This window comes from Larimichthys crocea, chromosome XIII, assembly GCF_000972845.2.
Source record: "Larimichthys crocea isolate SSNF chromosome XIII, L_crocea_2.0, whole genome shotgun sequence".
In the NCBI taxonomy this organism is placed as follows: Eukaryota; Metazoa; Chordata; class Actinopteri; family Sciaenidae; genus Larimichthys; species Larimichthys crocea.
Genome location: NC_040023.1, coordinates 45,180,010 through 45,193,019, shown reverse-complemented (window position 1 = coordinate 45,193,019; position 13,010 = coordinate 45,180,010). Strand labels below are relative to the sequence as shown.

Below are 13,010 nucleotides of genomic sequence, written 5' to 3'. Positions count from 1 at the left end.
GATGTTTTATGTATCTACATCATAAGTATACAAACAAAGACTAGGATATAGTAATAACCCGAAGGCGAAACTTGGCATGGTATTCTGTCTGAACAAACAATGTTATTTGTACTGGGTAACTGGTGTGAGTGTGCAGCAGAGTGTTGTAAAACCCCTCCTGAATAAATAAACAGAGATTGCAACTGGAAGTTATTCAAGAGAAACCTCCTAAAGCGCCTGTTCTATATCTCACTAAAGTGCCCAGGAGCGCCAGTCTTTTTAAAATCATTCCCAGTGTAGCAAAACACAGAAACAGGTTTCCACCTGGTTTCTACCTTAAATTTAAAAATCATTCTGCCGACAAAGCATAACTGGTTGATTCTTTGTGTCTTAGTGTTGTAAAGTGTTATGTACTTGTGGAAGATCGTACCTGAAGCCCAGTGTTACATGCAAGAACAGGTGTATGAGGTACAGAGTGGGAATGACAGCGGCACCATAGTTATATAAAATTAAATATTAAATATGAGTCAAATAATAAAGCAATTTAATCTCAAAGAGGAACTGTGTCCTTATAAATGCAGCACCACTTTTGGAGCACTAGTACCCCACTGTGGCGCAGTGGTGCAGCTTTTCTTTCTTATTTTCTCTTCTCCTGCCCTTCCTGCCTGACTTTGCCACTTCAGCTATGAATAGGAATTGGTAGTCTGCCCCTGGGAAGTCCACATTCTTGCAACCCCAACAGCTACTGGCAGAAAAACAGCCTAACAGACAGACACGCAATTAAAGGATAAGGCTGGTGTTATATATATATACTTTTTTTTTTTTTTTTTTTTACGGTCGTGAAATCACATAAGCTCCCTCAGCATCGTATCTTTTTTGTCACCTCAGCTCCTCCAACCTCCATCATCACAGTCCATCACAGTCACACAGATTGCACCCATGACAGCAATCTATGGTGGTGCCTCAGGCCCAAGCCATTGTTTCTTCCTGCTTTCCCCCTTTTCTGACCCTGGCAGGGCTCCTACTGTCTATCACCCCTAAACCAGCCAACACTCAGTCAACCACCCTCTGACCTTTTATCAAAGGCGTAGATAACAGAGGAAGACCAGTCCTCTCCCAGGGTGTGAGGATGATTGATAGATGATTGTATAACATAGTTCTTGTTCATACAGAGAATTAATGTGCATTTGATATTCTCTGGACAAAGCAGACTGCCAAATAAATGTTATATAATGAATGGTTTTCACAATATTTTTAAATGATTGTGCACCTATGCTAGTCTTGGTTGCAGGGTTTGAGGGAAAAGCCAGAGGTGACATTGGATTGAAGGGCTGTCCAGAGTTAGTGGACTTAAGGTAGAAGTAGAAGTGCGTGGTGAAGAAAGAGGCGGGTGTACTGAGGTCAGCATTCAACAAATACGAAAAGACTTCACGCGAAATTTTTGGTGAGTTTGCAAAGTCAATCCACTTGAACCTGAATGCACCAATTGGGTAACCACACCTTTAAATGATCCAGTTGAGTTTCCTAGAGCTTGGTTCAACAGGATATAAGCCACAGGCGGCTGAACATGACTTCTCTGACTGCCAAGGAGGATTCATGCTCAGTCAATGTATCTGAACAAGATTCCAGTAACAAATACACTTTACACATGGTAGTTCTTCTAGCAGGCACTACAAAATAACAGCAACAGAGTTATTAATACCCTAGAATAAGACAATAGACAGTAAATAGCTGGTAATGAGCACTATGACAGAATAATTTTGATCTCACCTTCCGTTTCATAACATTAAGTACCAATAATAAACTACAATTCAAAGGAGGCCAAGGGCATGGAGGAAAGTGATATTTTAATATATTCTTTTACAGATTTGTTTAAATTGATGGCACTCTATATTCGCTACCTTTTTTTGCAAGGTATGAGAAACAGATTTGAAAATCTTTACAAATGTATTATTACAGTTTTTGTCACTCTGTTCAAATTTAGAATCGCTTTGTTTATACAGTAGCTCTTTATGCTGTAGTCTTTGTCATGTCTCATAAGACATACCTGCCTTAATAAAGGTTAATTAAAAAAGAATGCTGTTGTGGGGTTTCATTATGGCCATGTGACCATGAACAACCACATTTAAAACAAGAAACTTGTTTCAGTTAATCATATTAATATGTTATATCAAATGATACATTGTGGGAGTGATTGTGCTTCATGCACAAAAAAGTAAGGAGACTGTTACAAACTGTAAACGTCAATTCATTATTTTCTGCATTTAGCGATAATTCATCTAAAATATGACCATCATCTTTTGAGCTGATACAACTGTCTGTTCCTGCCACCTACTGGTGTAAACATGCTGTTGCAAAGCCCTGCTCGTCATCATCACTCTGACTGTTTGAGTACAACAAAACACATTCTAAATTGTACTTATAATCTTTAAAGCATGAATTAAGCATTAACTATTAAATGCACCATTGTGACATCAGGAATATGCAGAAATAAATAAAAGAAACAAACAGTGTCATGTGTGGAAAGTTCTTGAAGCTTGTGTGTAATGTCTCCGTCTTACCAGATCTATCCAGTTCACAAAGAACAACTTCTTGTCCTTGTTATTCCTCTCCACCTTTTGCCTTACTTGCAGACACACAAAACTAAAGGAAACTAAAGCATTGGCTCATTGGGAGGTAATATATATGAGTATAGTATATGAGCACTCAGTATCTCAGTCTTGATGCCTGTCGTCCAGTGTGGCTACTGAACAGGCTCGTCTCGGCGTCTTATTTTTACTATGGGCACTTTAAAGCAACCCTGCAGGTTGGATAATCTGTTTAAAAGGTGTGGCCAAAGATTTGTTTTAATCTAACACAAAGCGCTTAACACTTTTTATATACAGTATGTGTAAAGATAGCTATTGTGTGAGAGCTCCCGCAGGAAATATGGAAGCACTCACACAATAGCTATTGGGAGTTGATGTCCCATTGAATTATCTTGAACGTCCTGCAGTTTTTTGAGGTAACATTGACTGTGAAGTCAGATCTGTGTTGCTAGGTACTGCATTGTTTCAGGGTAAGTTGTAGATTATTTAGGAAGTCTGGTACTACATAGGGCTCTTGGGCCAGCACAGAATATAGTTGAGTGACCTCTGCTGTCAAAACTACACAAGTGCAATAAGCAAAAAAGAAACACAGAAACAAACGTACTTTACCTTCAGCTAAAATGTAACTAAAAAGGTCAAAGGTCAAAGTTGTTTTTAGAGATTTCTTTTGATACATATGTATCTTGATGTGAACCCACATTCATGTTAATAATCATTACTCCCATGATGCAGAGATCTATTCTCCATGTAAGTGTGCTACAGGAGAGATTTGTGGATAATAAATCAACACAAAACTGAAAATTAGTTCTGTTGCTTTTGTTTACAGCACAAACTGAATAATCTGCATCTTAAGTCGTAAATAAAATATGTTAGAAAACTAACAGTCACAAGTGCATACTTTTATGTAAAACATACAACATGTGTTTTACACAATGCAAAGCAACAAATATTGCACAAATTATATTACATCCAAAAGAGGATGATTCAATATCGAAGAACGGTGGCTGTAATGAGACAAAAAGTGTTTGGCAAAGTGAGAAGAAGGCATTTGTGTGTTACATGAAAATAAAGTCATTTACACAAACGGCTTGCTGCTGAATCATTTATTGGATTATATATTGATTACACTCATATTGATTGCATTGATTATGTGTGAATTACATTGATATTGATTGCAATGATTACATGTGAATTACATTGATATCGATTACAATGATTATATGTTAATTATAGGTTAATTGTGTTGATGTTGATTGGATGGATTATGTGTGTTTATGCATTTATCTCAGTGTCTGTTTATTGAATTTTTGGATTCAAACAATGACTTTATAGTGACAGTTCTTCAGGGAGAATCCAGACACAATATTGGCCAATTTGATAATTCTCGGAGGAGCAGGCATGGTGATGACACGCTTAAGATAGCAGAGGTTCCTAGAAAACAAAATCAACAACAGCATCCTCAGTGATGTACCATGAGGGATTTTATGTAAAGTACAGAAATACATGTGTCTTATGGGGCTACAATAACATCTGATTGAGGATTAGGTTTCATATTACATGGTTTCTGGATACTGGGTCATATGGCGTACTGTACCTGGCAGGGGGCTTGTTAGCGACGTAGCTAAAGAACTGGCAGTTGGGATCCTCAGTACAGGTTCTCTGGCATGTCTCAACGTTATCCACCACGAAAGAGCGAATGTCGTTATGCGGGAAATTTATTCCTGCATAATTTTTCTTCAGCCATTCTGTTAGCAGAGAGGGGCACAGGATTAAATGCTGCTGGTCAAATTACAATCAATGTGAAATATATACAGAACAATTACATGGATACATATTTGTATCTATTTGCATAATTCCAAAGAGATTTGGTATACGTTACATACTGTTATCCAGCTGACAGAAGCGTGCTGGTAACCCAGATGTGAATCCATTGACAGCTCTCGTGATCATTTCTTGTGTACTGCCCTTCATGTGACACTTAAAATCGGCACTGAAAAATCATGAAAACAAAATACAAGTAAATGCAGGTATAAATGTAAATTAATACAAAGTCAAAAAAGCCAAAAATTCACTTGTTTCTGAATAGTATGATAGTCATGTCCCAATATGGCAACATTGGATAGTTAATATACTGTCAGCCAAAAGGCAAAGAAAAATTTTATATCCAGATTTTATTATCCCACATTTTAGTCTTGTATTGTATTATCTCATAGCAGATAGATAGATAGAAAACTTTCAACTGTTTACCAAATAAAAAGGAAAAAACTAACAATATACTAAAAGGTATATAGTTATACTAATATATAAAAGAATAATTTCAGGACATATAAAAGTATATAGTTATTCTTATTGTCACCGCAGCTGTTCCTTTGCACAAAACCAATGACAACATAATGACGTACCTGACGTATGTAAAGGAGGCGCAGAGTGGATGAGCAGAGCACAATGCCTGACAGTGTTCAGGAGAGGCAGCAAGCGGAACATTGATGCTGTGCATTGTGATGTCAGTGTTTGGAAACAGCTTGCCCTCACATGCTGTATAAAACAGTACAATTAGAGAACGCACACAACAGTCTGCAGGATGCTACTACTACTGATGCTACAACCTTTGTTGTGTCATTGCAGTGTTTCATTACCTGTGTTAAAGTTTTGAGTTGTATGTACTCTATGAGAGAATCCAGATATTACAGAACCATGTCGAGTTATTCCAAGTGTGAAAAATCTGACTTTAAGGTAGCACTTATACCTAAACACAGACAGAAAAATAACATCATTACAGAATGTCAAACTGAATGTCAAAGGAGCTGTTTCTATCAAAAATAAAGCTTAAAAAGGCCAAAAATAAAAAAATCTTCTCACTGGTTGAATTAAATCTTAGTGGATAAAGACAAATAAATAGTGAGGACACTGGGGTTGCCAGCTTGATTTCCTTATCAGAAGACACGCTGAACACTGCCCTGTCTGAGTGCAAGGCACCACTACCAAAATGATGAACCGAAGCTGCTCAGGTGCAGTTTGGAGACATCTGTAGCACTGGGCAGCTTAATGGTGTGCATCTTTGTTTTTTTTTTCCTTTTCACGTGTGTCTCTCTAAAATTAGTCAAAAACACTGAGGTTTGTTTCAACCAGTGATATTCCATCTCTCTCCAGGCCTTTGTTTGAAAAAATCAAATAAAAAAAGTATCATGCGGACTAAATATAAAATATAAATTTAATTTACCTGACTTTTGGATCTGGAAAGGTATGTGTGAGAAAAGCAAAGAACTGACAGGCAGGATCACTTGTGCAGGCTTTCTGACACTCCTCATAGTCTGCTGTGAACAAGGTTCTGAAGTCTGCCCCCGGGAAGTCCACGTCATGGTACACATGAGGCAGACAAGGCACTGGTAGAAAGACAGGTCAACACAGTTAACTAGAGTTTCACCATATATGATTAATTACTAATATTTGTCATAGTGGTTTATAATAGTTTTATGCCTACGTGGGTCTGGGTAGCAGGGTTTGAGCGAATAGCCAGAGGTGATTCCCAGTATGGCTTTCTGAACATTGGGCTGTCCAGAGGAGCTGGATTTGAGGTAGCAGTAGAAATTGCTGGTGGAGAGAGACATTTGATTCAAATACTTGTTTTTTTTTTTACTTATATACCAACCAATACCAACATTGCTACTTTTACTTAAGTAAAAACCTATGAGTACTTTCTCCAATACGGCTAAATGATGATAATTAATGTTTACTGTAAATTAACAAGTGAAATATACAAAATATCTTCAATGAAAACAGTTTTTATAAAACATAAAAAGTACCAAATCTAATTTAACATTGTAGGAAAATTAGATTTACTGTAGTGTAAAGTAGGTCATTATATTGCATTATCTTTATATTTATATACTATATATCTTTATTTGTATGTATATTTATAGTATTTACACTAAAGCGGCATATGAAAAGCTCAGAATAGGATAGGATTTTGTTCGAGATTTATTTTCATTGTTTTGTGAAATCATTTTTAATTAAAAACATCACCCATTAATAAGTCTCTATTGTTGGTTTTGTACCTAGTTCTGGTCGAGTCAGGCCGGATAAAACTGAAGAAGCGACAGGAGGAGTGCTGGGTGCACAGTTGCTGACAGTGCTCGGCATCAGGAGAGAAGAGAATTGTTATGTCCTGTCCTGGAAAATCTACATTCACCAGAAGTTCCCGTCTACATCCTGAAGAAATAAAAAAGGCACATATGCATAGTTAAATAGATTTTTCTAGACATTTCTTTGGTAAAATAAATGATTAAAAAAAAACACTTACATATGTGGTTACATTGTGTAAGAAAAATAGTGTATGTATTACCGTTGCTTAGAGAGAGACCACAGAGGAAGAGCAGCCCCACTAAAGTGAGAAGAGTTGCCATCGGTCTTCAAGTCGGCGAGATTCTTCAGTCACAACTGCAGTCAAAGAGACGCTTCAGCAACTGCAGGAACTGTCTGAAAGACTGTATCGCAGCTCACACATTTATACTTACTATTTATTTACATGATTGATGTACGTTTTACTAATTGTGTAGTGTTACCGGAAAAAGAACCTTCTCAATAAATACCAACTGCAAGTTTCAAGTTTCAAATGTATCTATATCTCACCTGAAAAACAGGTTTTGCACTAAAGTGTTTCATACCGACAGACACACGGAACAAACTAAAGAAAGTCAGAGAGATGATCAGAGATCAGAGAGTTGAGCACACACAATTAGAAAATTTAGAAGAATCTAAGATAACAAGGAAGTAAATGATATTACAGCTGTACACTGGTTCCAATTATATTACTTCAGCTGACACAATAATGACCTTTTCTGTGTTCAGGGAGACGGTTCCGGATCACTGACAGTATAAAGAATGGACAGTGTATGCAGCATAGGCATCTACCTGTCGATCAACATGGTGAAGTTGTTATTCTGCATAGTTTCTCAGAGACTCTCATGAGACAGTGCAGGAAGTAAAGAAAGAAATGCAGAAACAAACGTACTTTCCCTTCAGCTAAAATGTAATTAAAGTTCAGGGTCAAAAGGCCAAACTTGTTTTTAGAGATTACTTTTTATACATACCACACAGTATCTTGGTGTGAACTCACGTTCATGTTTATAATCATTACTCTCATCATGCATCATGCATTAAGATCTATAAAACATTCTTCATGTAAGTGTGCTACAGGATGAGATTTGTGGATAATAAATCAGGGCAAAACTGAAAGTTTGTTTTGTTTGTTTACAGCACAAACAAAATTATCTTCTAATCTAAAACATACTGTAACATGCTGTGTTCAAGCAGTCTGTGTATAGGTCCAGACGGGAGACATCACTTGGTCTGCAACTTCTTTATTGACAACCTTTCATTCCCACATCTTACATACATATATATCCTGTCCGTCCCTCTATATGTTCCCTACCCAACAGGTACACATCTGCTTCCACTACATCTCCCCTCTTTAGTTAGCTGTCAGACATTCAAAATAACTTCTTTTGTTTTTACCATCTTTGTAAATAAACTTGAACAGTAAACATACAACCTAAGAATTAATCATAAGTACCCAGCATTACTTTTCTTTTTCTCAGTTTTTTTTTTTTTTTTTTCAGCAGCACATAACATCTCCTGTGAACAGATATATCCTGGTTACACCTTGTATAGGAACAAACATGGAACATAGCTTCCTTATCTAGGGGTCGGGGTAGACTACCCGGGTCCCTAAGCTGTACAGGGTTTATTCTGCCCCGTGAAGCAAACCACAGCTTTCTAACTAGTTTACAAATCTAGTCTTCTTGGTGGTCTTATGGTCCGGTGCGGTCTACTCTTACTCGGAGTCTCTGGAATGACCCTGATGTGAGACCAGTTTCTCCTGGGACTTCCTGAGGACAGGTCTATGTTGTAAGACCTGGGTGTCTCAGCTAGACCACTGACAGTCCCTGTTTCCTTGTGTTCTTCACCCAGACCTTTTGCCCTGGTCCAAGCTCTTGTCTTGTCTTTGTGTTGTGTCTTTTGTTGAACCAAGAGGCCTGTTCTTCTTTTAAGTCCTGATCCTTCCTTTGAAAAGCCTGGAGGTCCGGCCATCCAGGTTGTAGTTTCTTTTGACTGACAGGCAGGGGTGTCCTGATGTTACGCCTCATTAGCAGCTGTGCCGGGGACGAGCCGTGTGACAAGGGAGTGGCCCTATAAGCCATAAGAGCCTTGTGTGGCCCCCTTTTTCAGGAGAGACTTCACCGTCCTCACCGCCCTCTCGGCCTCCCTGTTACTTTGAGGGTAGCGGGGGCTGCTGGTTGTATGTGTGAAGTCATAGTCTCTGGCAAAGGCCGCAAACTCCACTGCAAAGAATTGGGGGCCGTTGTCTGTGATAACGGTCTCTGGGACCCCATGACGGGAAAAAATGTATTTCAGCTTTCCTGTGACATGGGCTGTGTTGGTAGAGGTAAGGTTAGCCACTTCGATATAGCGTGAATAGTAGTCAACAACCACAAGGTATATTGCATCGTCCCACTGGAACAGATCCTCTGCCACACGTTGCCATGGCCTGTCTGGCAACTGAGTTGTCAGCAGCGGCTCTGGTGCATTGTGAGCCTCACGTGCACAGGTGGCGCAGTTTTCCACTCTCTGTTTAATCTGTTTGGTCAGACCTAGCCACCACAGGGACTGCTGTGAGTTGAGCACACACAATTAGAACATTTTGAAGAATCTAAGGTAACAAGGAAGTAAATGATATTACAGCTGTACACTGGTTCCAATTATATTACTTCAGCTGACACAATAATGACCTTGCAGCATAGGCATCTACCTGTCGATCAACATGGTGAAGTTGTTATTCTGCATAGTTTCTGTTAGTTTAGTTGTCCAACAGGATATAAGCCACAGGCTAAACATGACTTCTCTGACTGCCAAGGAGGATTCATACTCACGCAACCTATCTTTATGCTGTTGCCTATATCATATCTCATGAGACAGTGCAGGAAGTAAAGAAAGAAATGCGGAAACAAACGTACTTTCCCATCAGCTAAAATGTAATTAAAGTTCAGGGTCAAAAGGCCAAACTTGCTTTTAGAGATTACTTTTTACACATACCACACAGTATCTTGGTGTGAACTCACATTCATGTTTATAATCATTACTCTCATTATGCATCATGCATTAAGATCTATAAAACATTCTTCATGTAAGTGTGCTACAGGATGAGATTTGTGGATAATAAATCAGGGCAAAACTGAAAGTTTGTTTTGTTGCTTGTTTGTTTACAGCATAAACAAAATTATCTTCTAATCTAAAACATACAATTCATAATGCAAAGTAACAAATGATCACATATTACACAAATTATATTACATCCAAAAGAGGATGATTCAATATCGAAGAACAGTGGCTGTAATGAGACAAAAAGTGTTTGGCAAAGTGAGAAGAAGGCACTTCTGTGTTACATGAAAATAAAGTCATTTACACAAACGGCTTGCTGCTCAATCATTTATTGGATTATATATTGATTACACTCATATTGATTGCATTGATTATGTGTGAATTATATTGATATTGATTACAATGATTATATGTGAATTACATTGATATTGATTACAATGATTATATGTTAATTATAGGTTAATTGTGTTGATGTTGATTGGATGGATTATGTGTGTTTATGCATTTATCTCAGTATCTGTTTATTGAATTTTTGGATTCAAACAATGACTTTTTAGTGACAGTTCTTCAGGGAGAATCCAGACACAGCATTGGCCAATTTGGTAATTCTCGGAGGAGCAGGCATGGTGATAACACGCTTAAGGAAGCAGAGGCGCCTAGAAAACAAAATCAACAACAGCATCCTCAGTGATGTACCATGAGGGATTTTATGTAAAGTACAGAAATACATGTCTTGTGGGGCTACAATAACATCTGATTGAGGATTAGGTTTCATATTACATGGTTTCTGGATACTGGATCATATGGCGTACTGTACCTGGCAGGGGACTTGTCAGTTACATAGCTGAAGAACTGGCAGTTGGGATCCGCGGTACAGGTTTTCTGGCATGTCCCAAAGTTGTACGACTGGAAATGTCGAATGTCGTTATGCGGGAAATTTATTCCTGCATAAATTTTCTTCAGCCATTCTATTAGCAGAGAGGGGCACAGGATTAAATGCTGTCAAATTACAATCAATGTGAAATATATACAGAACAATTACATAGATATTAGATATTACATAGATAATTACATATATTTGTTGCATGATTTTAATGTTTTTGACCAGAGAGATTTGGTATACATTACATACTGTTATGCAGATGACAGAAGCGCACAGGTAACCCAGATGTGAATCCCTTTCTAGGTCGGGTGATTAATTCTTGTGTACTGCCCTTCATGTGACATTTAAAATCAGCGCTGAAAAATCATGAAAACAATAAGACAAGGAAATGCAGGTATAAATGTAAAGTAATACAAAGTCAGGAAAATCACTTGTTTCTGAATAGTACGATATTCATGTCCCAATATGGCAACATTGGATAGTTAATATACTGTCAGCCAAAAGGCAAAGAAAAATTTAATATCCAGATTTTATTATCCCACATTTTAGTCTTGTATTGTATTATCTCATAGCAGATAGATAGATAGAAAACCTTCAACTGTTTACCAAATAAAAGGAAAAAAAACTTCAAGAATCATTTGTTCACTCTAACTGTATTCCAAAAGGTATACAGTTATACTAATATAAAATAATAATTTCAGTACATATAAAAGTATATAGTGATTACAACATGATGATGTACCTGACGTATGTAAAGGAGGTGCAGAGTGGATGAGCAGAGCACAATGCCTGACAGTGTTCAGGAGAGGCAGCAAGTGGAACATTGATGCTGTGCATTGTGATGTCAGTGTTTGGAAACAGCTTGCCCTCACATGCTGTATAAAACAGTACAATTAGAGAACGCACACAACAGTCTGCAGGATGCTACTACTACTGATGCTACAACCTTTGTTTAGAGTGTTTTATTACCTGTGCTACATTTTTTAGATATGTCTCCTATACTGTGAGAGAATCCAGATATTACAGGACCAGTTCGAACTATTACAGGTGACCCAGGCACGGTAGAGCTGAATTTAAGGTGGCACTTATACCTAAACACAGACAGAAAAAAAACATGCTTTACATACAATGTACATACAATTACATGCAATGTAAAATTGTCACTTCATTTACCTGTACTTTGAAGCTGGAAAGGTATGTGTGAGAAAAGTAAAGAACTGACAGGTAGGATCACTTGTGCAGGCTCTCTGACACTCCTCATAGTCTGCTGTGAACAAGCTTCTGAAGTCTGCCCCGTAGAAGTCCACGTCATGGTACACATGAGGCAGACAAGGCACTGGTAGAAAGACAGGTCAACACAGTTAAGGAGAGTTGCACCATATATCATGAAGTATTAATAGTTATCATGGTGGTTTATAATAGTTTTACACCTACGTGGGTCTGGGTGACACGATTTGAGAGAAAAGCCAGAGGTGATTCCCACTACATGTTTCTGAACTTTAGGCTGTCCAGTGTGGCTGCCTTTGAGGTGGCAGAAGAATTGGCTGGTGGAGAGAGACATTTGATTCAAATACTTGTATTTTCAAGAACATTTAAGTATTTCTCCACTATGGGATTGCTTCTTTTACTTGAGTAAAAGATCTAAGTAGTTTGTCCAGCACTGCTAAATGATGTTAATTAATGTATTACTATAAAATTAATTAACTGAGCAAAATGTCTGACACATTTTTTATAGATATAGAACATGAAAGGTCATAATTATAATTGAACTTTCTCAGAATATTTATTTTTATTTTTAAATTACCTCAAACTTTTTTGACAGAATTACTTGATTCAATAATGAAGTACATACAAAGGTGTTTTGCTCAGATTAATTTAACGTATTATTATTATTATTATTATTATTATTATTATTATTATTATTATCATTGTTATTATTATGTATGTTTTTAAAATCTTTTTTAAATTAAAAACATCACCCCTCAGTCAGTCTGTACTGTTGGTTTTGTACCTCTTATCTTTGGTCCAGTCAGACCGGATAAAACTGAAGAAGCGACAGGAGGAGTGCTGGGTGCACAGTTGCTGACAGTGCTTGGTGTCAGGAGAGAAGAGACGTGTTATGTCCTGTCCTGGAAAATCTACATTCACCAGAAGTTCCCGTTTACATCCTGATGAAATAAAAAAGGCACATAAACATACTTATTTTAACAAATAAATATTTTTTCTAAACAAGCACTTACATATGTGGTTACATTGTGTAAGAAAAACAGTGTATGTATTACCGTTGCTTAGAGAGAGACCACAGAAGCAGAGCAGCCCCACTAAAGTGAGAAGAGTTGCCATCGGTCTTGAAGCTAGTGAGATTCTTCAGTCACAACTGCAGTCAAGGAGATGCTTCAGCA

At 37.6% G+C, this 13,010-nt stretch overlaps 2 protein-coding genes across 2 annotated transcripts; both read right to left on the bottom strand.

The window, feature by feature from the left end:
• Window positions 1-3,600: 3,600 nt before the first annotated feature.
• LOC113747205 (coagulation factor XI-like) lies at window positions 3,601-6,973 on the bottom strand. Its single transcript, XM_027286017.1, has 9 exons — window positions 6,910-6,973; window positions 6,623-6,776; window positions 6,049-6,158; window positions 5,788-5,950; window positions 5,204-5,313; window positions 4,970-5,141; window positions 4,451-4,557; window positions 4,162-4,312; window positions 3,601-3,998 (listed from the first exon to the last, which is right to left on the bottom strand). Exons 1-9 carry the CDS (start codon window positions 6,968-6,970, stop codon window positions 3,881-3,883), a joined length of 1,146 nt encoding a protein of 381 aa, XP_027141818.1. The 5' UTR covers window positions 6,971-6,973; the 3' UTR covers window positions 3,601-3,880.
• Window positions 6,974-10,053: 3,080 nt separating this feature from the next.
• LOC104920445 (coagulation factor XI) lies at window positions 10,054-13,010 on the bottom strand. The gene is made up of 9 exons (XM_027287104.1): window positions 12,891-13,010; window positions 12,620-12,776; window positions 12,043-12,152; window positions 11,782-11,944; window positions 11,578-11,699; window positions 11,351-11,483; window positions 10,858-10,964; window positions 10,543-10,693; window positions 10,054-10,381 (listed from the first exon to the last, which is right to left on the bottom strand). Exons 1-9 carry the CDS (start codon window positions 12,949-12,951, stop codon window positions 10,279-10,281), a joined length of 1,107 nt encoding a protein of 368 aa, XP_027142905.1. The 5' UTR covers window positions 12,952-13,010; the 3' UTR covers window positions 10,054-10,278.

Coding starts and splice junctions, on each gene's coding strand:
- LOC113747205 (XM_027286017.1), bottom strand. CDS start 6,970: ATGGCAACTCTTCTCACTTTAGTGGGGCTGCTCTTCCTCTGTGGTCTC. Junction 4,558..4,969: donor GCCTCCTTTACATACGTCAG/GTACGTCATTAT, acceptor ATGATTTTTCAG/TGCCGATTTTAAGTGTCACA. Junction 4,313..4,450: donor CTTCTGTCAGCTGGATAACA/GTATGTAACGTA, acceptor CTCTGCTAACAG/AATGGCTGAAGAAAAATTAT.
- LOC104920445 (XM_027287104.1), bottom strand. CDS start 12,951: ATGGCAACTCTTCTCACTTTAGTGGGGCTGCTCTGCTTCTGTGGTCTC. Junction 11,484..11,577: donor ATCTAAAAAATGTAGCACAG/GTAATAAAACAC, acceptor TGTTTTATACAG/CATGTGAGGGCAAGCTGTTT. Junction 10,694..10,857: donor CTTCTGTCATCTGCATAACA/GTATGTAATGTA, acceptor CTCTGCTAATAG/AATGGCTGAAGAAAATTTAT.